Genomic DNA, 25,260 nt, shown 5'->3' with positions numbered 1-25,260 from the left:
TCTATTTAATTCAAATAACCGATTTATTTTTTGAAATTTTAGTTTGTAGATTGCACCTAGTATATTATAAGGTTAAACGACCTTTTTAGTTTCCTGTCAGATTAATTTAAAAAACCAGCTTTGACTCTTTCAGCTTAAAATATGCTAAAATCTTGTTAACTTGTGAAGATTTTGTACATATAGCATATATTTTTTATGTGGTAACAATTAAATGCTTATATGAATGTAGTAATTATAAGAATATACGTTTTTCTCGTGGAAGAGTAAAATTTTTTAAATAGCGTATTTTATGGTTTTTTAGAGGAAACTATAAATAATTCATTATACATATATTATTAACACTAAATTAAAGAAATTCTCATCCGTTTTCATTGATGGAACTGACATATTATTTTTTACATATATACATTAAAGATAATACGATTTGATAGTTCAGTGAACTGTCTAAATTAGAAGTCATCAAGCTTAAAAATTATCTTTGCAATATTTAGAAAACAGTAGTTTGGAAAATAATTTTTTGAAATATTATTGAATTGTTTTCGTTTTTAAGAGAAATTGTCTTTCTTCGAAAAAAGGCATGAACAGAATGGTTTTTTTTAGGCTAGATTAACTATATATATGGAGAGAATTGGTGGTATGTCGTCTTCAGAAACAACGAGTAGATAATTCCTCTACTTTATTATCTGGCTGGCGGAGGCAAAAAAGTAGAAACAGCAATGCACAAGATGCCGAGTGCATGAACGATTCTTCTCGTGAGATACAACGATACCAAAGTTCGCAGCAAGAAACAGCTCTCTCGCTATATGTACGAGAAGGACGCCTTGGGAGCCGCACAAAGATATTAAGTACCCATACATATAGTACTGTCGAAGGAAGTAGGAGGATTGGCGTTGGCGACGGAGAGACGAGGAAGAAAAGGAAAGGAGTGGAGAGTACGAGAGGAAGCGGAGTTACCTATAGAAGAAATAAGTGCGCGCGTGTAATGCTGATGGCGAATATGGTGGAGAGAGGTGCCAGGGGGTGGTAGGCCCCCGCGCGCAAGCGAACGATCGATTCGAACGCCGGCGACATTCTTCGTCGGCGCTCGTAGAGACAGAGAACAGTGAAGAGAGACGAGAGCAGAGAAGAGAAGTCGCGAGGAAAAAGAAGAAATCCCCACTTGGGTCTACCTTCCAGTTGTACTGTCCTCAGTTCTTGTGTCTGTGTCGGTACGTCGTCGGGTTGGCGAGGACAGTGGTGGGGAAGGCAGCAAGCGCTCGTAGGAAGGTTTCAAGGGCGGTTCCAATGAGATTGCCTCGACCAGTACCAGGCATTCTAGTCTCAATCGCTCCGCCAACCGGGTCGACGAGTGCGCGCACAACACGCCCATCCTCCCCGTCCATAGAGCTCCTACTGATGTTTTTATTTATTACATCTGTGACTGGGTAGGGAAATACTCCCAACTCGACCAAGAGAACGTTTGCCACTTTGAGAAGGAACGACGCGCGTCCCTGCGAGTTACCGCCGCAGCCGCCTCCGTCGGCGTTTTGTTCGTTCGGTAGTCGATATTATCGTTCCTTCCTTGCCGCGTAATCAGTGCCAGACGAGATCAGCTCATCGACCTCGTTATCGATGACCCCACTTAATCGGTTGCTCCGCGATGGACCATCGGACCGCGTTTGCCGTAGAATCATGAACAACAAAGAGTGATACCCTCGTGATACATAGTGAAATCGGCGATACAGTTATCCAAGATTTAGTGACAGTGCAATTCGTACATATATAACAGTGAACGTGTTTTGTGATCATAACTTTTTTTGATCCAATCGACTAAAGTCGGTTTTTGTGTTTCTTAGTATGCTTTGAAATTGCATGATAATAATAACAGATTCGAACATAAAGTGATAAATCATAGGAACCTAGAGGACTGTAGACCTGATGGACCACGGAGCAATGGATAGTTCTTCTGAACATAGTAGTCGAGCCAGTCCAGTTACTGGTAGTCCAAAGAATCCACACAGTCCATCTGCTCAGCAGACTCCACAACATCAACTTCACAACTCCCATCAGACACCATCATCACATCAGCAACCTCACCCTAGAGATCAAATTCGTGATCATCATCGTGGTTTGCCAACACCTCGATCTCCAACAAGAGGATCACCACCTCAGAGTTTACCACTGAGTCCTCCGCCCTTATCAGCTGGAGTAGGTCCTGGAGCACCTCCAGGCATGGTACCACGTATGCCCGGGCTTCCGCCGCCCGGATTAGGACTTTTGAGTCAACTTGGTGGTATGTTATCTGGTCATCATGGTTCACCTTTGGAACTTATGGCCGCTCATCATGGTGTCCTTCCACCCAGATCTTACAACAGTCCACCACCAATTAGTTCCAGTGATCCAACTGCAAATGAGTGCCAAATGGTTGAATATCGTGGAAGAAATGTCGCAGCCTTTATCATCAATGGAGATACAATGCTCTGTCTACCACAAGCATTTGACTTTTTTCTTAAGAATCTTGTGGGTGGTCTTCACACAGTGTACACTAAACTCAAGAGACTTGATATCGTGCCATTGGTGTGCAATGTGGAGCAAGTTAGGATCCTTCGTGGTCTCGGCGCTATTCAGCCAGGAGTAAATCGGTGCAAACTGCTTAGCTGCAAGGATTTTGACGTTCTCTACAGGGACTGCACAACTGCCAGGTATGTCAAATTATATTACTTCATTGTTTCTGTAATTAAGAAACGTAATTTTTCTCTTGAAAAATTCCGTGTAAAATTGGTTCCGGAGGAAGTTTTGCACTGGCAGTAGTTCTATATGATCGCAAACTGCAGATGAAAGATCTGTTCGGTTGGTATTGAATATATTATAATAATTAAAGAGCCATATCAAAACTACCTAATGGGCCTTTGATCTTACCAAAATCTGTCGTAAATCGTTATAAATCTCTTATCAGAAAACCAAGGTCTGAACTTCTGGTTGTGAGTCTAAATTTTCAGTAATATAATATTTGCTACTTGAATCTGAATCAGTGAAAACGACTGATGTCAAATCAGTCCAATTCCACTGGTTGGAAACCACTAATTCTGAGTTAAATTACACTGAAAACCATTTCGTATATATATCTACTGGTATTTAGCAACTTTTTTTAGAACTATTAGAATTGCAAGATAATTAATAGAACATTGTTAGGCACATTAATAATTCTAATTCTAGCTAGAGCATAAAGCGTAAGTATTCTTTAAAAACTAATTAACTGGTTGTTAATCAGCACATCCTGATTGTCAGAATGCACCTTAACTTTGAAAATACAAAATAAATTGTTATAAAACTATACTACCACAGCCCTTTGATGTTAAGAATAAATATTACAGGACTACTGTAATTGAAATCCAAATGATTTATCCAATATGTTGGATCCGTTTCTGAATCATTGGTTCAAGTGAGATCAAGATCGTATTGTTGAAACAACGATCGTGACTAGTGTTAAGCAAAGGTTCGTCGTCAGCCTCGTGGCGATCACGCTGCTCCTATATACCGCAAACAATAAGAAGTTACAGAGGGTATAATATCGCTGACATTAGTTGACTTTGGATAATGCCCTCGACAATTCAACAAGACGTCACTGACATTGAATGCAATGCCGAATCGATCATGACCAAAGATAAAGAACTGCAAACATGCATCTTCCTGGTTCGTTGACTTCACATGAAACGGAAGCTCGAATCCTCGCATACATTAATAACACAAGGTGTCGCCTCCGGGCAGCACTTCGTCTTAGCTGGTTTCGCTCTCAAGCTACCAGTGGGCCGAATAATATGCTTTAATTGTACACCACCTTCCGCTTCTTCAAAACTTAATCATCAAGCTTCTCTATCCCCCTCCACTAGCTTTCAAAAAAACCTGACCCACTTAATCTTTCTCACACTAGATCTTTAAAAGTGATAGATCAATATAGAGAGGAATTATATATATTCGTTAGGATTATCTTGATTTTTCTCAAGGTCAAACATAGTATAGATTTCGTCTTGTTTCTTTTATGGAGAAAGTATGTATATTGTTATAGGAATCATCTAAATTATTCCAAAAAGTGATATTCAATAACATTTAAAGAACATTGTGAGTTGTTAAAATTAAGATCCAACAATGATTTTTAAATTTTAATCCATTTGGAATTAAAATAACCCAGTGGGATATTGCCTGCCAATATTGGTCCAAAATATTCAGCCAATATCAGTTTTGCGAATCATTGGCTAAACCTTTGGGATGTAGACACAGTTGGCAATCATAATATGGCTACCAATATTGGTCCATTACACTGAGAAAAGGGTTTGATTTTGACAACAAAACGTTTGGTTTGGTATTTAAGCAACCAAAATTTATTTGTTGGCCTAAACATTTTAATTGTTCAAAACTAAATATTCTACTACCAAAATTATAAAAAGAAATTCTGTTGTATTAAATAAAGTTTAGTTGGGACAGCTAAAATTATGATGGCGCAACAGAAAAATTTTTGGTTTCCAACCAAATGATTTGTTGTCAAAATCAAACCCTTTCTTTAGTGCAATTAGCTTTAGTAAAATAATTAAAATTTGTGATTATTTCTTCAGAAAAATGAGTTTCACTTGATTGTAAATAAAGTTGAATTCATGGCACGTGACTGGTGTTTCTAGAATTGTCACCAGAATCCGGCGCCAACAGGTGTCCCTTTCACGGTTGTTTCTCTGAATGAATCAGCTCCACAGAGAGAGGAAGAGAGAGAGAGAGAGAGAGAGAGAGAATGTGTGTATGTGAGTGAGCTGGTTGTTGTACAAGCTTATCCCACCCACACGCGGGACTACAGACGAAACGGAATTGTAAACGGAATGAGGGGATCTCTCTGCAATTGCCAGTAAAAATATTGTCTTTCTCCCTTCATGTTATTTATTTTCCACTTAATTGTCTCAAAGGGATAAAATTATTTTTACAAATATTCTTATTACATTCACACTATTTAGGTATAGGTAAAAATAAGTTGTTTTCAACTTGAAGCAATAGGGAAAACATTTATCGAAACTTAGGTGCTTTGGACAATAATTTTCCATTAAGCAACGCGCAGTGGCAGTCACAACGGAAACGGATTCAACGCGACATAGTGAGGGAGAGTGAAAGAGATGGAATGAGAGTGAGAAAAGCGTAGGGATAGAGATCCAAATAATCCAGAGTCACGAAATAGAACTCCGCGGGCCGTCGGCTCGTGCGGGTCTCCCTTATTGTCGTGATATAGATGATGAGGAAATATTTTCGTTTACTTTTTATTCGACCGCAAAATCTTTTTGTTGGCGGAAAAAGAAGAGATACAATGGAATTGTATTTTTTTCGACTGTTAAAAAAATTCGTATTTTGTTATATTTAATATGAGTAAAGTTTATCAAGATGTAGAAAATTTTCTTGAAAATGAAAAATTGTTTTTACAATTTTCTGCGTGCGATTTTTTTTCTTGAATGAATGAATTATGAAAACCGATTGTGGCATTAATTAAGAATATTTCTCTCTTCTTTCTGGTAAAACAAATGAATTTTGTTGTGCCGAAACAAAAAATTTGATATTGCTTTATTTGTTATCAAAAATTTTGTTAATACAAGAAAAAAACTTTGGTTGCAGATATATATATTATGTTTTTGTTGTCAACTCAAATCTTTTTTCTCAATTTATATTTGAAAATTGTAAAGTTTTTGTGTATATAGAACTTGTTTTCAAATATATACGCAGTGATAATTATCGATTGGAAAAATGTTTTTGGGCAGGCAATAAAAATTGGATGATGAAGAGGCTGTGGCATGGCCCTCGTGTGCGGTCCGGTCGCGTGTAAACGTTGGCATTGTTACATTCTGATAATGCACGGTGGCATATAGCGTCCGACCATGGTGCGCTTTATATATACTTTGGTTTTACCTACAACTATACTACATGGTGCATCTGCACGTTCTCATTGCTGACCCACCCTGTTTTATATATATATATAGATACTTTTGCAACGATCCGCCGCTAACAGCGTGCAGCCGGAACCACAGCGATAATTCAGAGGATTTTTCTTGCGGTTTAGAACGCGGCGCCGGGTGCTGTACTTGAACAAACTCGAATTCAGAGTATATCGGAACCGCTGTGTCACATGTTTTGCTCTTATTTGAAAAATCACCTCGATTATCGCGACTAAAATTATATATGCGACAAAAAAAAGGCAACAGATAATAATCGGCGACAAGAATTTATTCCACGAGAAATAGGACCTTAAAGAAATTTTATTAGTCATGGAATTCATTTCGAAAAAATGTTTCCTGGAACTCTATATATATTTCAACAATATATTGATTCATCGATCTATTGATTGGCTTGTCATGACCAAGTTTCTTATATATATACGCAAGTTAACTTTCTGAAACTACTTTCGGGATTATAGGTTCCATATTTATATTATAAAGACATTGCGGATATGATTTTCCTCTCCTTAAGGAAAGTTCAAGTTTTCAACATAGAAAATAATAATAATATGAATGAAAAAGCGGAACACAAGCTAATTGACTGTATATATGGAATATCAAGATGTGAATGCAATAAATTAAATAATGTTCAATTGATCTTGAGAGGCTAACATGCACTGCTTTAATTATGCAAATAAAACTACAAGCAACGACTCGCTTGATCTTCAATATATATTCCAGAAATAAATGATATGAACGTTGTTCATATTGCAATATATGTATATACAACTTATTTGAATATTGTATATATCAGAGGAACTAATTGAAAGCCTGTTTAAAATAATAGTTGAGAAAGTGAAATATTGGCACGCACATGATAAGATAATTACATTAAGTAATTGATCATATTGCGTTTGTATTCATTAGTAAGATAATCAAAAATAATCTAATACTTAACAAATTACATTATAAGCAGATTATATTAATAGAAAATAATATCATCAGACATGATTATTTGTAATGGATGTACAAAATATTTTCTGATGATAAAATCCATTTATTATATATATCGTGAATAAATGAATTTTTATTAAAATGCATATCACACATTGAAAAAAAAAATTAATAATTGGATTATTATCGAATAATAATTTATATGTATTGAATAATTATTTATATTAAATTGTTAAATTAAAAAATTATTTCTATTAAATAAATATTTTATTATTATTATTATTTTTTATCTCCGGAGAAAAAATAGTTAGACATGCGCAGAAGTTCCGGACAGTTTAGATTTTACCTTTACAATGTATAGTTAAAGTTAAAATTTTTTTACCATTTAAATCAAATAAATTTTTTTCAATGTACAAGAATTTAGTTTTGAATATTTTAGTTCCTTAATGAATAAAATTACCTTCTTCCCTTTTACTATATTACAAGATCATATTCTTCATAACAATTATGAGATTAAATCTTTCAAAAGATCTAAATACGAAATTTAAAATTCCATCATTAAAATAAATATAGAAAATAAATAAAATTAATAAATACCGTTTATGTATCAAAAAGAGGTATACAATTGTATAAAAAAGGAACCCTTTTTTGTAGCAATAATATATTTATATAATATATCAAAGAAAAAAAAATATATATATCAGAAGATCAATTCTCCCCAATGAATAAAAACGCGGCCAATCAGACCGTAAGTTTCGGCGTGTTCGATAGGATGTAACTACATGCTTAATGGTATAAAGTGCATATCTGTATCAAAAGCCTATATAGCCAACAATGGGAGCATATGAGCTCTTCTAATAATATCATGCCTAGAGCTCGCAGTGGTCCACAAAAAAACTTGGGGGCAGCTGCCATAACTGCGATATACACTCCCATCACAAAGAGAAAAATATGAGATATCTGTTATGAACAAATATAATAATATATCCCAAAGGAATTATTATATTTTTCTATTATTGAAAACATTATTTTGTCTCTGAGAAAATTTTAAAAAATCCAGATTAGGGATTTTTTGGGATTAAAAAAATTATAAATGATTTTTTCAAAGATTTTAGAATTTGTTTCTAGAGATGTAAATATTATTGTTATTAAAATAAAAACAAAAGAAATGGATTAAGGTGGGTAAATAAAATATTTAATAATCTTTCTCTTTTACACTGTATACATCCAGACGTGTGTGCATTGTTAGGGCCATTACGGGAGCCAATTAATCTATGCTCAATTTTATAATTAAATGGCTAATAGCGCATGGAATTATAGTCCAGGGCCGTGCACTCCCACGTATCATTGGAATATCGTGCGTTATTAAAAGCGCACTCATTTTCTTCAACCAGAGATGGTTATATATATATATAAAAGGTGCGCGCATACTGGGAAATTAGAGGTGGAAAAGAATGGAAAAAAAAATATCGTTGCATTTTTTTTTCTCTCTTATTCTCGCGGAGGCCCTAATACAATTAAAGCGACCGATTTGTGTTGTGTGCGAGATCCAAGATGATTGTTCATTTGACTTGGTTAGGCAAATTAATTAATATAATTGACTTCAACTCGTTAAGCGAATACAAAAGATGCCGCATTGTTATATCTTCTTTGAGTGTAATAATGTCGATGCGCGCACATAATTACTCTATACTCTTTTTTTGATATTTATCGCCTTATGCCGTTTCACGCCGTAATTTTTTTTCTTTGTATCACATATTTTTCTTTTTAAATGATCCGATTTTTTTATATGTAAAGTAAATTTTTTTGGAATTTTTCCTTATTATTTCTCGCCAGTTTATAAAACGTGATTAATTTATCGACCTTGTGGTTATGGTACTGGCCCCCCCGTAACACTAATACCTCCTTACAATCGTTCTTAATTCAGGAAAATTAATTGAAAACACAAATCTGAACGTTTTCCTTTCTTTCGAAGCGCGGCGCGGTATATACTTCCCCAATCAACTGACTGTAATTCCCGGTAATTAATAATCTGCAACAAGTAATAATAAAGTTAGTAATCCGGCTGCCTTTGCCGCACCGTGTTCTTAATTCTCGGATAATTAATGCAAAGACAAACAAGAAAGAAACTTATTTTCAAGCATTTCGATATCTTCTTCTATGAGAAAGGTTTTTTTTATATAGAAAAGTGTCCCCTTTTTTATTTGGTGAAATCAACCAGGATAAAAAGGAACCCGATAACGTTATCGCGATTCATTTTATATAGATTTTTACTCTGACTTTTGCCTCGTAAAAATCAATGAAAAAAAAAAGAATCGAATTATGCGAGATCACGATGTTATCATTCACCCTTCAGCAATAAAAAAAAATTTGGTAACGTTTAAACGAATCACATATGTTTATGGAATATATATTAATTCCTATTAACATTTTTAATGCACAAGATTGTAATTTTTAGCTATAAAAATCTTTGGACCTATAATTAGAAAAAAAAATAAAAAGATAAAAGCATCATCCTTTTCAACTCTCATATATACATGAGTATGCTTTATTTTGTATAGACGGCTATTAAATAATTAAGACCATCAATCGTTATAAAATGAATAAAAGTCAGTGAAAAAAAAATATATATATATTTCTACAAAATTGTTTTTAGATACACTATTTTCTTTTCTTTTCTTTTTTTGGATTATTTTCCAATAATCAGGCAAAATGTTGTCATGATCCAGTATGCAGAACGCTGAGAAGCCGGGACAGCATAAACGCCCCAAGGTGAAAAAAAAATCAAAAGAGAAAGAATGAGGATAGGATCGAAGAGAGCCGCGGCTATAATCACGAGATTCTTGATGGCCGAGATACAAATGCAAAGTCATTCGGGCCTGTATTGTATTGCAATGGCGCCAGGCTCCCGTTCTGCAGATTATATTCTTTTTTTTTACCAACACATTTATCTTATTGTATATGTACATCTATATATATTAATTTTTTTTTATATTTTTTTTATTAGTAGCAGATTTTATCCTTCGAAACAAATTGAACGGTGTTTGGTTTCCGCGGCAAATCTACAACTCACCTTTGTTGTTTTATTAAAACATTTCTTCAAAATAAGAAATTGACTTTTTGATCAAGATGAAATTATGATAAGCATGAAAAATCGATTGTTTTTTCTATATACCAGTGACCCATTTTAGAGCAGCTGACTAGTAACCCTCGGATGTGACCTCTCTCCCTCTTACATATATATATATATATATGTCATGACGTCCCCCATGGAGATGAAAACACCCTCGCTCCAAATCCCGGTTCTCGTTTCTTCGGAGACTATCATTATACCCTAAATTCAATCCGTTCTACACTTACTCGACTTATTCATTTTGTTCCAGTTCCAAATGATACTAATCAGTGTTTTCGAAAAGAGATTTTTTCAAAAAATAGAGATAGAGATCATAAATTCACAAATGCAATATTCGTATATAGCGCGCGGGAATTTCAAATACGATCTCTTTGCAGAATCTCAATGGACCAATCAGAGAGCAATTGGCCTCTTGCGCGCACACAGCTGTCTGCGGTAACTATGGGAGGTCCATAAATCCTATCCCAGCAACAATTTCATGCAAAGAGCAATTCAACGAAATCGTTTTGCAAACTGGTGTTGGACTATCTCTTTCTCGCACGTATATAACATCAATGCACATGAGCTCTCCAACCCTTATTATCAATCTATATGTACGTGTTTTCATATACACGTGTGATTAGTCTACAGCGCAAATGCGTATATATATGAAAATTGCTCCAGTCAATTTCTCCTCTTGTATAAATAAAGGTTTGCAAATCAAATTGCATCTATTAGTCTAGTTAAATATTTAGCTGAAATTGTTTCTTGACTATAAATAACAATCTTTTGGTAATTTTTAATCTGAATTTTTGTTTGTGAGACGACCACTTGACATAGAACGTGATGCCATCTATACTTGACACATTTTTGTTACAGACAGATTTATTGTACAAGTTTTTTACCCAATTTAAAAATTAACTAACTTTTACTATATATACAAAGTAAATTCTATGTTCGGAATTACTGTTTGGATATATAGATATTAAATGATTCAAAGGCAAAGTAAATATTGCTCGCGGCCTCATTGGAGTATATAAGGGTCAACATTAATACAATTTTGCTGGATTAGAGAAACCTTCTAACTTTTAAAACACATATTCTCTTATATCTTGTCAATATCTATATAATGGAGATTCCTCTCAATATCGTGTTTATATCAAAACATGAAAAGGCGACAAACCATCCTTGTGTCCCAACAACTATACACTCCAACTTTAATTTCTAGTGATTCGTGAACGTATGGCATATCGCACCCCTCTCTTTGAAAGGGTTTCGTGTGCACGCCAGCCACTCTAACTCGTTACACACGATAATTAAACAACTCACGAGACCTCCAAAGCAGTCAGGTACGATCTTACGTCGCTGTTATAGAACTTTGGAGGATTTCAACTGGGTAAATGTTACCGCGCATTTCCTGCTGTTATAATACTTTCGACATGAATCCGATATAGCATTTTTCAAGAGGTACTTTTCTAATTTTCATTTCCTTAAATAATCTGCGGAATTTATTTTAACGGATGAATAACATAACATTTTCCTCTTTAGAGCGCAGTAGTTTTTCTTAAAAGAATTTTTATTTTTCTTATTTAGCCAATTCAAAATGTTTGTAAATTATAAAATTTTATGTTTTGACATTTTTATGTCCGACATGAGAGAATCGAGTATTATTATATACATACATACAAAATGTAGAGTAATAATCGAGAGTTTATTCAGATTGCGTGTTATGTGCTTTGGAGTTTGGTGCAAACGTCGTGCGTCAATCAAAAAGCCTTAGGCTTTTGTATAATAATGATTCGTATACACTCGAAGTGATCTTTGCGTATGTGGATATAGATTTAGCCCCTCGGAATTGTATCTAAGTCAAGTCAACTATGTGCGCATAGTCAAGAAATAAGACGCTTTGTAAACCATCTTTTACACGCGTGCGGTCCGTTCGCGTGATACACGCATATATCCTTTTTATTTTCCTTCATTTGCAATATTTTTCCGCCATTTTCTCCCATTTATTTACATAAGCAATCATTTCTTCTTATCACGTGAGCGCATATATATGTGTGCATTTATATTGTCAGTTAACTCTTTTTCCAAAAATATTCCCATTCTGTTTAGTAATTATTACCATAGAAAACAATTCCTGAGAAATTCACTCCTGCGCCATCTACCAACGGAGGTTATAATTAGTATCTAAATTTATCCTATAGATGTCCTAAATTGTTTCCTCTTACAAAAATCTGTAAACTATTTTTCCGTGGTAGGGCAGAATTATGTTACGGAGGAATAAAAATGGCACGGGCCAATCTGGGAATTAAATAGTAATTTAATGGCGGATAAATTCTCAGTTGGGGAAAAAAAAAGTGTTTATAAACCTCGCGCCACCTTCAAGGACGTACGGACCACCGAGGAATTAAACTCGTGAATCATTAACGCTCGTAAAAAACACACAGCTAATATCACTGAACGAAATTAAAGAAATATAAAAACAACAATGAATTCTCGTTTGATGCAAATGCAATCAATTTTGCTCAGACCCAAACTACAATTCAGAAATGGAAAAAGAATGATAGATTATAGGCGGTGTTAATTTCATTCGGATTTTGACCTTGAAACCACTAAATTGCCTCTCTATTAAAGAATCAGAAAAGGTTGCTGTCCGTAAAATAATTTTTTTAAGAGGGAAGTTTTATATAAATTAAAAATCAGTACGATAAATAAGTTTTTTTTTTTTTTTATTTTAAAATCATGACGGACGTCGGGAAACGACAATACCGGATCGAATCGACAAAAGAAAGGCGGCGCGCGAAGACAATTCGTCCGAGCATAACAAACCTGTAAAATATAATACAAACTGATCGAATCGATCGCTATACGGGTCCCTGACCGCAAAAAAATCTTTTTAAAAAAAGGAAAAATATTCAAAAAGAAAGATTTTTTTTTAAAGCTTTATTATATATGTGATTGCATATATTTTTTGCTTTCATATGAAAATCAGTATTTGCAGCCGGAGAACTCGTTTCATAATTGACAAAAATTGCTATTGTCCAAAATGAACTATAGAAATAGAAGAATGAAAGAAACGACAAAAAAAACAAAGAATATGCGAACTGACAAAATTTTTCATAACCGTCTTATTGTTGTTACTTATATATCAAAGAAAAAACCTGGTCTCATTTCAAAATGAAAGACATAAAATGTAGCGCCACCTACTAATTCAAAATATTATTTTGTTATATATTTTTAATTTTAATTGTAAATTATGTTCAGTTGTACAATTTTTGTATAACAAATCAACGGTTGTATAATATAACAATTGTTACAAAAAAAAATTTTGTGTCAAAATAATACTGACTTATAATGATGAATGTTTGAAAAGTATATAGTGTGTTTGTTATATACGAGTCTAGACCTGAGCCTAAGGTGCAAATATGATGCGTGAGAAGATGACCGCAACGCACATAGATCACTGTTATACGCAGAATGGACAGCAATGGGTGTTAACTTTTGTATAATTCAAGAGCAATCGAGATAAAATGATGTAAGATCTGTATAATTATATCATTGTTTAAAATTACCCACTGGACCGTTGTTATACGGATGTTTGTGGCTGCAAGAAGAAGAAGAATTGAGGTGTTATTAGGACTTGACATTGATACATCCTGATGTGCGATTAAACAAAAGAATAAGATAAAAAATAGTTTTGATGCGTTTCGTGTCGTGCAGGTATGTAAAAATATATCACGACACCATCTGTAATATAGGGCATTAAAACGATTGTCACGCAACTTTGTGTTTTATAGTATGATGTTATATTTATCATGTCATTATTAGCGTGTTTCAATTATTGAAAAAGAAACTTGATTTTTGGCATGACATCTAAAAACAACATTTCGCACATTATAGACGAAGCGTATATATATACTAAATTATACTGGTAACATTATAGAATATAATACGTTATATTTATGAGTAGATATATACCTATAAAATTTATCTTATAATGAGGTGCCACATGACAGGTGACGGTTGAACATTACATAATATTTCTACTCTGTATAGAAGTAAAATTTATCGAGAGCATATGGATATAAAATTCTCGAGCTAATTACATGTTTGCTGCCGGATTAAATTTTTATCCGTGACACTTCCAGATGTTTCGATTAAATAATTGACTGATAAATCTTGGATCACGCAAACTGTGTATACAGTTATCAATTCTTTTATTATCACGTGACAAGAGTTGTAAACTGTTTAGTGACCCCCGTGCAGAAATTTTGAACATTTTAGAACAAATTAAAAAGAAAGTTAAATAGTTCGTAAAATTAGGGTTCAGTTGAAAAGAACTGGGATTTAAAAAAAATTATATACTATAAAGAATGAGAAATTTTGCGAAAGGCTCGCAAATATCGTTTATATGAGAAAAAAAAGGAAAAGATAAAAGCAAAAAAAGAGATGAGGAATATATCCATAAGTGCATGAAAAATATAAGCGAGTGCGGCTGCCGTATACCATTTTCGAGTTTAGTTACATATTTGCTGTTGGTTTTATCTGAGATCACCCTCGCGTTCCTTTGACGCGAGTGATTCGAGTCCGGTTATATGAGTGTCCAACGAACGTGAAAGAAAGGAAGAATCGAGGGATCGCCTTGTTGGCGTGGGTATTTCATTTGTTAGTTTCATTCTACCCGATTGGAGTATAACCATCTCTTTCTCTCTCATTCTTCTGTAACTATATAATATAGAGGTATTGCCTCTTTCTTTTATCTCTCAGATGGCCCTCATCTTCTCTCTCAATCTTCATATTGCAACATAATCTGGTGCTATTTTCACAAGATGATTTCGCTTTATTTATATATCTCGAAAATTACTGAATTTCTAATTATATCATAATATAATAAATTCGGTAAAAGATTGGATATAATATTTTTTTTTTTTGCTTCTATCACAGAAAAAACTTGTATGTAGCGCCACCTACGAGGCACATTTTTGATGCATTTCAAATTGAGTAGCGTACATCACTCATTTTGAGTTTATCACTTGTTCAATGATTCGGATTAAAAATTACACATTATAATTTAAATTGGAAAATTTTTGCACGCAAGAAACATAAAAGAAATAGAAGAGGAAAAAAGGAGTAGTAAATATATATATTCAGTTTTTCGTTTATGCTTTTGTTCTGTGCATATGTATTGAGATTCGAAATGAAAACCAAACATCGACACTCCTACCGCAGAGTAATTGATAGAATAAATTAAATCATTTGTCTTGAGTGAAAATTAAAAAGGTTATTTATATGCAATAGGGCGTGTCGCGGGAAAGAGGCACGAGCTATATGGCAAGAGTAAATGTTTTAGAACTTATTCGTTATTCACATATACATATATATATGTATAGGAAACAGTCTCATATAGAGGATCATTGAAATATACAATAGGGAGGGTATATATTGGTTCCTTTTACTTTTTCGACTGTTGGCCTCTTTATTTTATTTCTCTCGTTGATGAATCAGTTGTGCCGAGGTTTTGAGATTACTTTTGTGGGCGGATTTGCTTCTGTCAGAGCTGCTGAGTTCCAGGTAGAAAAATCTTTGAGTAAAGTTACATGGCAGCGAAGTTCTTCCCTCTTTTGAACTCCTGGATGATACAAAATTGCCGACTCCTCTTCCTCTTTTGGCTTTGATTTAAATTGGAATAAAAAAATCGCGAAATAGTTCTAATTTCAACAAATGTAAAGATTTAATTTTGTAAAATATTTTTACTTGTTAAAAATATTTGTAAAAATATTTGTAAAAATATTTGTAAAATAGGTGAGATTTATATCTGCGTGATCTAAGTTTATAACCTGTATAATGTTTTTTTTTTTAAAGTAGGTACTTGTTTAAGTACATAAATGTGTTTGCGTGTGTTCGCATATGACCTCGCAAACTATATATAAGTATCGAGTGTTTTTGATCCGGGGTAATCGTCGCCTGAGCTCAGTTTCAATGTAAAAGTGTGAGAAATAGGAACAATCTTTTGATATGTCATCTGAGTTTAATTTACTGACCCACTCGACATGCTACTTCTTTATGATTGCGCCTTCGCTAAGCAATTACAATCAAACGTTGACTTAATCAGTCAACATCTTTTTATGAAAAAGAGTTGTTTATGGAAATAAAGTCAGCTTATAGGGGCAAATGTTGTATATCGAGTTCTTAATCTTTTGCCTTTTATGAAAGTGCAGTAAAATTATCTTTTGCGAACATTTTTTGAGTTTTTCTTATAAATATTGTCGTACAGCAGTCAAAAGAGTATAAATATATAATAAAATAAAATATTTTTATATAATATAATTTCTTTTTATGTTTTTTCTATATTCTTTTTAATAATTTTTTTTTTCTATAATTATTTTTCGAAGTCATATATAATTATAAAAGACATTAGTCTTAATAATGATGTATATTGAAATAATGTTAAGAAATTTGAATATATTATATTTTTTGATGATCAAGTCTTATTGGTTGTTAAATATATTATCTTGCTTGTTAAAGGTCAAAAGTATATATACTTTGAATTATATTAAATGACTGTAATTGAAAATCCATTAATAAGTTCGAAATTTTTAAACGCAATTGCTAACAAAGTAGATCGGTTTAATTGTTTGAGAATATTTATGACCTTAGGAGGCATGTTCATATACTAAATGCATTAATGATGTGATATGTCCTGTTTTAAAGTCATTTGAATATTATTTTATATTTTCTGAAAGATAAATTTAGAGGGATATCAGTTATCAGATGTACAATTTTCTCTTTAAAATATTGTCTCTATTTTTTTTTTATTATATATAAGATGGAGAGTATTGAAAAATTTTTTTTGAGTATTTTTAATTCATTTTAGCAGCTACAGATGGCGGCTTTCAAAAAGTACCTTTTCGAACTGGTGAGTAACTTTTCTCAAAATCTACTCAACTGATTTTAAAAAATAAAAGAAACTATTCTATTATCTAAAAAACTAGACAATAAACCTTTGAAGTTTCATTTTATTATCCCCCTATTTTTTTCATACAGGGAATAAATATTTTCAAAAATACAGCGGTTTTTTTTTAATTTTTCATTAAAAAAAGGTATAAAAAAATTTTAATTTATTCAGAAAAATTTGGTTTTAGGTTTATTGTCTAGTATTAACCCTTATGAATAGAATACCATTTGAATTTTTTGATATGTTTATAAGTTGTTCGGAAAGTTACGTTCCACAAAATGGTAACTTTTGAAACACGCTTTCAAAATGAATTAAAAATACTCAAAATTTTTTTTTAATACTCTCTATATTATGTATAATAATGTCCAAAAAAAATTATTTTAATCAATACAATACTTTTTTTACAATAGCATTTTTAAAGAGTGTGTTTTCTGTTAATTCTAAATCGAAATTTAAAATTGTAGAATAACAATAATGTGAAATAATATTGAAATTGAAAAATTATAATTTCCAAAAATTTTAATTGTATATTATATTATTTAAATATTGAAGCAATTTTAAAATTATCTTTATACCTGCGCACATCCCGAGCTGTATATGTTTACATTGAAGCACAAAGGATATACCTTAGACCAAAGATCATAAACATTGCGGATGGATAATAATAAAAATATAATCAAATCAGTTGCAATTCGTGTATTGACCTGTTTAGACGTTCTCAACGGGAGTGTAAAATTTTTCAAAAATAATTTATTTTTATCTTGTTTTTTATTTGATATTTTCACAGTTGAATATTAGTATATAAATAAAATCGGGAGTGTTCGAACATTTTAAATCGCGAACGAAATGTTAGATAAAGTTAATTTTTTTTTGTCACTTTAGTAAAATTTTTTTTGTTTCGGGAGTGTTCGAAATTCTTAAAACCGCGATCGCTTAAATTTTTTTAAAAAAAGTATATTTTATTTATTTCATTTAAACGTCGTTTCGGGAGTGTATACGAAATTTTTTAAATCGCGTGTGTGTCTGTGTTTCTTGAAGATCTTATCATCGAAAGTATATCATCGATTGCAGACTAAGGTTAGAAATTTATATTTAAACCAAAAAATAATCATAAACATGCAATTGTTTTTCTGCAAAAATTTTTTTACTTTATTACATTTTTTTAATACTTACGAAATTATCATTCAAAAGAATTTAAAATTACCCCATATTTTTTTTTATATTTTTCCACTGACTACCAAGAGTAAAATCCAAATTTTGGTTTTAAAAAAAGAATCGGACGAATATTTTAGTTGAATACCAAAATTTTGTTAATTGCAAAAAAATTATTTAATTTTTAATAGTGAACACAGAAAATTAAAAGGCATTAAAATAAGCTGCAACGCTTCTTATTTTAATCCAATTTTGCTTATTTTAATCCATTTTGGTATTAAAATAAGCAAAATTGGATTAAAATAAGAAGCGTTGCAGCTTATTTTAATGCCTTTTATTTTTCTGTGAAATTCCCAACAAAATTAACCGTGGACCAAACAATTGGATGCTGTTAAATAAAATTTAATTGATACGATACAGTGCGGTTTTCTAAGTGTACATTATAAATTGCGAGTCGCAAAAGTTAGAGTCAATTATTGTATAGACTTGTACACTAAACGTTGGAGGTCCTTATTCGTTTGTGGTTATGGATATTTGTCGAGGGCATGAAATCAGAATAAATCTTTAGTCCAACGAGGTCGTAAGATGCTGAAACGACCCTATACTATCTTGTTGAGAAAGATTGCGCTGGTAATTACTAAACGGCGATGAGCGTCTCTCTCTCTCTCTCTTCATTTTGAGTAGACAGTTTCACGTGTTTGAAATTACAATAAATATTACGGGCCAATTACAAGTCATGTTTTTACAGATGACACGCCAACGCTTTTAACTAAAAGCGCGCGAATTGAATGTATATGCGGCGCCGCTCAAGAGATTAGCTTATATAGGAACATCATTTTTGCAATTGGCAATAAATATCAAAAGCGTCGCGACGTCTCGAGAAAGCAACTTTTAGGAAAGGATGAGAGAAATACGTCTCTCTCTCTCTTTCTCGCGTTATACTTGAAACGAAACCAGACTGGTGTTTACTCAAATAACATGTGGGTAATATTTACGAATTTTCGTGTTGTTTTCAACAGAAAGTTCAAAATATTTTGCAGTAGATTTTGCTCGGAGATAAATTAAAATAATTATCTTTTGCAAAGTGTAATTTTTCTCTCTCTGGTGTTCTAAAAAGCAAATGTGCACATTGCACATATTTAAAGCTTTATTTACACAATATAGAAACATACATATATATATATATAGTTCATTGTCCCCCAACTATATAACCAGTTTCTTTGTTGCATCAATTAATCGTCTCGTTAACTCAACTAAGTATCTAGCTAATATGCAACAGTTAATTATATTAATTAATGTTCTGTTTTATATTTAATACCTACTTGAAATAATAATAATAAATATAGCCTATTTCTGAATTTATTTTTTACTTGCAAAAATCCGTTGATAAGAATTCAATTTGTAATTTGAGTCATAAAAAAACAAGTAGCATTTTATCTTTTGTATGTAATCTGGAGCTTTAATGGATAGAAAAAACGGGCATTTAGTTTGACTAATAGTAATAATTTCATATCTTTTCTGAAAATTTTTTTTTTTTTTACATTGTCCTTGTTCGTTTCCAATTTTCTCCCATGATGAAAGAGTATATATATAGAAAAAGGCAAATAGATACCGAAGCGTAGCGAATGACTTTATACATTTGGTTTTCGGTGATTTCCAATACTCGCCCAAGCTCGAAAAATCGAAAAACAAAAGCGATGCGAAGCGGCAGCGAGGGACGATTTGTTCGCGCGCCGGGGGTCCGACTTAACGAAAATAAGCCAACTTCTCACATAATTCACTAGTGAGAGTCTCTCTCTCTCTCACTGTTCGAGAAACCCACCTTCGCCGTCGAACGAATACAAATAGAAATCATTAATGGTTTTGTTTCAAGAGCCCCATAGCCACGGTCAAACAGTAATGATCCGTTAATGATTTCTCGGTTCTTCTTCGACTGTTCCTCTCTCTCTTACTCTTGAGAAAGATTCTTTACATATGGATGGTGAGAATGAGATAAACGAAATCTCACTTGGGCGCAGCTGTCTAGAAGTTCCAATTTCCTTCTCTCTCTGTTTTTCTCCTTTTTTTTTTATTTTCAACAACTAAATACACGAATCATCTTGCAAAACGAAGAACGATTACTCGAAATCCACTCAGCATATATATACGGTTTAAGTCACGGGGTGACGGAATACCTGTATTTTTTTTTCCCAACGTATCGATCAATGACACAAACGTTTCGAACAATGCAACCCTGTTTCTTTATTACAGTCATCAGTCATTCGGTATAAATATTAAATTCGCTAAAAAACTTGCAGTCGCCATTTGGGGTCGAACTTGCAACGTCAGCCACGTAAACAAAAGTTAGACGGGCAGCTGACCGATTCGAGGGTTCTCCCAAAAAACCATTTTGATTCACAGATCGATCGAATTGATAGCTACTTTATAAATATATATATATATATGTGTGTGTATGTGTGTTGATTGAAATCGACTACTGATTGGAATCAGCACTTGTTCTATATGCAAAATATGTATGCAAATTTATTCTCCATAACATATATGCGTAAATGATATACTTAAATTGTACTTGCATTTGCCTTTCAACAGCCTGTTTTTCATTTTTACTCCAAGTGAAATCGATTTCCTGTCACAAATTGTATCGATTTTCCGTTATAAGATCTCTATCTCTATTTTTCGAATTATTTGATTTATTGTTGATTTTATATGTATATAATATATCGATTTTGTAATTATCTTCTCTTGTGCGCCTCTTTTTTGTTAATTAAACTAGATTTTTTCAAATTATTTGATTTGTTGTTGATTTAATGAAAATTAGTACAAAATTCCTTTACTGATGAAAACAAAATCTTTTTGTCAGTGTAGGAAAAAAAAAATGATTTATAAAATAAATTAAAATGGTTTAAATTAGGAGTAACATTTACGGTTCAGTGGATATGTTTATATTTTGTCTTCTTAATATTAGTGTCAGTTTATATTTACTCTACATACTGGCAATCGCCATTAAACAAACCCTTTTATGTCTGATGCTGCACAAACGATTTTTCTATTCTATATCCCCACCCCAAGAAAAAAAATAATGAAAACTCCGCCTCTAAATTCGTATAGTTACAATATGACCCTCGTCCGGTACAAGACTTAAAAGGGACGAAACTGATGTTGAACCCTTTAGATCGTTTCGTTATCCAAAAAAACGTAACAACCGTCGAACACACGCCTTCTGTGTAGCACCCCTTTATTCTTTTCGTCATCAAAGAATACTGGATTTTATATGATTATTAGCTGACACATGACAATCGTCAAACATCATTTCTATTGTTTTAAACCATTAAAGAAGTATAGTACAATATTACTTTCATGTACTTATTTGAAGGGTCCTTGAGCGTTAGTGGAGAAGAGACCGATCCTTCTCGCTCTCTCTACGCTCCCTTCTTGTTCAAGTTCAAATGTACTTAATTAAGCGGTAAAGAGGCATTTTCTTCACAATGAACTCTTTTTCGCTTCGAATAATTTCTGTTTCCCACTCAATGGAATTTGTTCTTTCAGCTTGGTAACCGTTCAACGATTCAACAGCTGGATAATCGTGTGCAATTAGTTTGGTTATATATATGTATATAAACGGAGACGCTGTTTGCTCTTAAGATGAAATCGCATTGAGGGTTATATTTGACGCCTTAGCGCCTGTCTAAGAGACCTATTGAGAGAGAGAGAAGTGCTTTCTTAGTTCTCGATTCATGCCGCGTTGATTTATTGTTATACCCCTTATTCACGATGTTTGATAGTATATTATATAGGCTTCTTATATACTTGTTGCACTTTATTTAGAAACTATATCAAGTTTATTCAGGTTTTTATTTTCGATGAGTGAAATGAGGATATAAAAACCAATTGAAAAAATACGGTACTGAAAACAATGATATGATAAATTCAAATTGAAGAATCTGAACGCGATTTTTAAATAATTTGTTGGAACACTTCAAGTTGTATATTGTTCCTTGAACTTTATAGAAAAGTTTTATAGTATATAAGCCTTTGTTCTTTAGTTTCAAGATATTTTTCGATTACAATTATGATGAAATTAAATTTTATCTTGAAATTAAAGATTAGAATAAAAATGTATTCATAATTTTTGTATTTTCAGTACAATATTTGATTATTATTTTGACTAATATATGTATTTTTCATTCAAGTTTTTGCAATTCATTGAGAATTCGCAAACTTTATAAAAGTAGCTCTTTTGTGCACTTGACTGCTTTCTATATATGCGCGAGATAAAACTCAACACATTTCCCCTTGGCGGAACACAAGAAACTATATTCCGTTATTCTTCAAAATCAAAATGCAAATCACAATTCTCGTTATACTTTATAGTTATAATCAGCTTCATTAGCTGTAATGATTATGCAGTACGAGAGCGTGATATAATTTTATGAATCTCACGATAACTAATTAGTATATATGTACCTGATATACAATGCGCGCACAAGGAATTGCAATAATCTCCCATAGTCGAATTCTGTTATTCCGTGTTCTATTCATTATTTTATTTATCGCTTTGTTTCCACATTGCTTTTGTTTAAATGTATATTAAAACCTTCCGTTTTTAAAACAGTCGAAGAATATTAAAACTGACTAAATGATTTTAAAAATATTAAAACTGACTATATAGGATTAGTTTTTTTTTGTAAAAAATTAGTTTTCTACTAATTAGAATTCTAAACGAATTAGTCAAATCGGTTACTAATATCGGCCCAGTTGAATTAGTTAATACTAATGCAGAGAGCAGCAAAAATTTTAGTTGCTGTAGCATTAAATTTTTCTATATAGTAAACATAATTCTTTTTTCTAACATCTTCTTGGATTAAGAAAATATTGAAATGAGGTTTCTTAATTCAATACTATTTTTTTTGTAAATTTAAGAAATATCTTAATTTTCTGAGAATATAATTAAATTGGAAGAAATTTAAGAATTTAAGATTTTTAAGGGTATATGCGCGTATATGAAATTGTCCTCTCGCTGAATGGACTTTCGCTTCGCATAAGATATGCGGGTATATAAGAGAGGCTTTGTTGCCTTTGATAGGTGCATATATGAGAATACAATGAAACTTGGCATTAATTAATAAAGAAATTAGCATCAGCGAGGTTATACAAGGCAGCCGTACGTGATTATGTTTTAATGATAGCAACGGCAGCGGCAACTATTCTGCACAATGTCGGCTGCGTGTCGAGGCGGACAGGTATCTGAGTAAGATCTTCTCTTCTTTTTCTACTATTTGTCTTTCTCTTTCTCTCTCTCTCTTTCTCTTTCTCTTAGATGATGAGTAAAGGGGAACCTCTGAGTACCGGTATACCTATCTCTTGTCTGCGGGTTTCGATTCATGTATATATATATACACTGAAGACTATTTCACTCGAGATCTACTTCAATTTCTAGGGGCGATACACGTATTTTTTCCGTGACAGTTTTTTTATATTGCGCAACACAGGAAATCAGTAATATTTTTTTTCTCACCTTATCCAAGAACTTTTAGGGGGCTACTTTTTTGCTAAAAGTGTTATAATCTGATTATTTTTAAACTCTTTTCTCTATTTCTATTTTTGAGTTTACCGAACATTTCCAAATAAGTATTTTGAAAACAATTTTTGAAAAAAAAATCGCATACAATAATTAGTCATGGTTTCGCGCGCGCGACATTCCTTAAGCGGCACGTGATAGGAGGCGCAAAAATATGTTTCAATTCACGAGCGAACGATTAACGCGTCAAAATGCACACACAGAGTCGATATAATGCGTCAACACATCACTGGTGTTTTTGTTGATGAAGAAAATGAGCATTGCGTGACATGCACGCATTTTATTCATTATATGCTCATTCCTTTTTTTTTTTTTTTTTTTTAAAGACGCGGTATGCATGAAAAACGAATTCCAAGGTGACTATATATATATACAGAAGCTCGCGTTCCTGTGCACTTCTTTTAATTAGCTACTTCGTCTTACATTGTAATCTGCTTGTGTGGTCGGTAATGTTCATATATACGAGAATCGTGTGCATAATATACTGTGGTGTCGTCACCTAAACATTTACAAGAGTCACGCTCGTGGTTACGCAGATATACTACTATATATTAACAAATACATATATATACTTATCAAAAGTAAGAACGTGCAACCTCCTTCCGCTTTTAATTCTTTCTTTTAGTTGGCTATTTATTATTTTTCATATTGGAAAGAAGAAATTCTCTTTTTCTGTATTTTAATTTTTTTCACGTTTCTATTTAAGATGTATAAATTATTTAATTATTAAATGGAATTATAAAATGAAATAATAAAATGATAATTAATTTTAATTTGTTTTTTTATCAAAAAAATTTTTTTGCATATATTCTTTTAGATAAATAATCCTTTTTCATTTGTAATGGGACAAAGAATTATAATCAGGCAACAATAAACTTTTCTAATTTTGCCTGTATATGTTATTGGCAAACCAGAATTCACGCTTTTTCACCTCTGCTTTCTCTATAACGACTTTTAAAATACGTTTCTTTTTTCAGTTACGTAAACTCAAGTGACGTTTCCATTCCTTTCATTTGACATATATATTTAAAACCGCACCATTGCGATAAATCGGTGAAAATTTTTATTTGACAATTTTTCTAATTACATATTTGTAATTACATAGTTTTATAGTTTCATATGTATGAAATTCCTATATATATATATATATGTTATTTTCTCTTATTAATTTCTGGTTTCTTCATTACTTTTGATCATAAATGTTGAGTCCCTTTTAAAATCGAGAATCATTTTTCTCGTTAGAGGAAAATTTATGCAGAGATATATATTTTTAAAACTGTTATTGCTGTAGTAATTTTCAAAAAAAAATTTATAAACCAAAAAAATTATTTCAGACTTCTTTATTATGTTGAGAATATGTTTTCTTGAGCATATCATTATGTTGAACACTAGTAGTCTAGTCTTGTTTATATATTCATATATGGCATTTGATCCAAGTGCAAGTGAAGATCTCGTATATGATTCTTTTGTTTCTTTTCTATATAATGCCCGCGGGGAACGTTACCCAGTAATTAGCGATTACATTAACTATCTCATCGACCACTGTGTCTTGTGGCTTTTTTCTCTT

At 32.4% G+C, this 25,260-nt stretch overlaps 1 protein-coding gene across 4 annotated transcripts in view; it reads left to right on the top strand.

Moving 5' to 3' along the window:
• Positions 1-1,419: 1,419 nt before the first annotated feature.
• LOC127278418 (dachshund homolog 2) overlaps positions 1,420-25,260 on the top strand; it is a 188,963-nt gene continuing 165,122 nt past the window's right edge. Inside the window, exons 1-2 of one of the 4 annotated variants that reach the window (XM_051300148.1) lie at positions 1,420-2,681; positions 16,883-16,924. In XM_051300148.1, coding sequence (XP_051156105.1) covers positions 1,918-2,681; positions 16,883-16,924 — 806 coding nt within the window. In that variant the 5' untranslated portion in view covers positions 1,420-1,917. The remainder of the gene's footprint in view (positions 2,682-16,882; positions 16,925-25,260) is intronic. The other 3 variants (XM_051300145.1, XM_051300146.1, XM_051300147.1) reach the window with 3 other exon arrangements.

This window comes from Leptopilina boulardi, unplaced genomic scaffold (assembly GCF_019393585.1).
Source record: "Leptopilina boulardi isolate dan_hultmark-lab unplaced genomic scaffold, ZJU_Lbou_2.1 LbouV2_202, whole genome shotgun sequence".
NCBI classification, from domain to species: domain Eukaryota; kingdom Metazoa; phylum Arthropoda; class Insecta; order Hymenoptera; family Figitidae; genus Leptopilina; species Leptopilina boulardi.
This window is presented reverse-complemented; position numbering and strand designations above follow the sequence as displayed.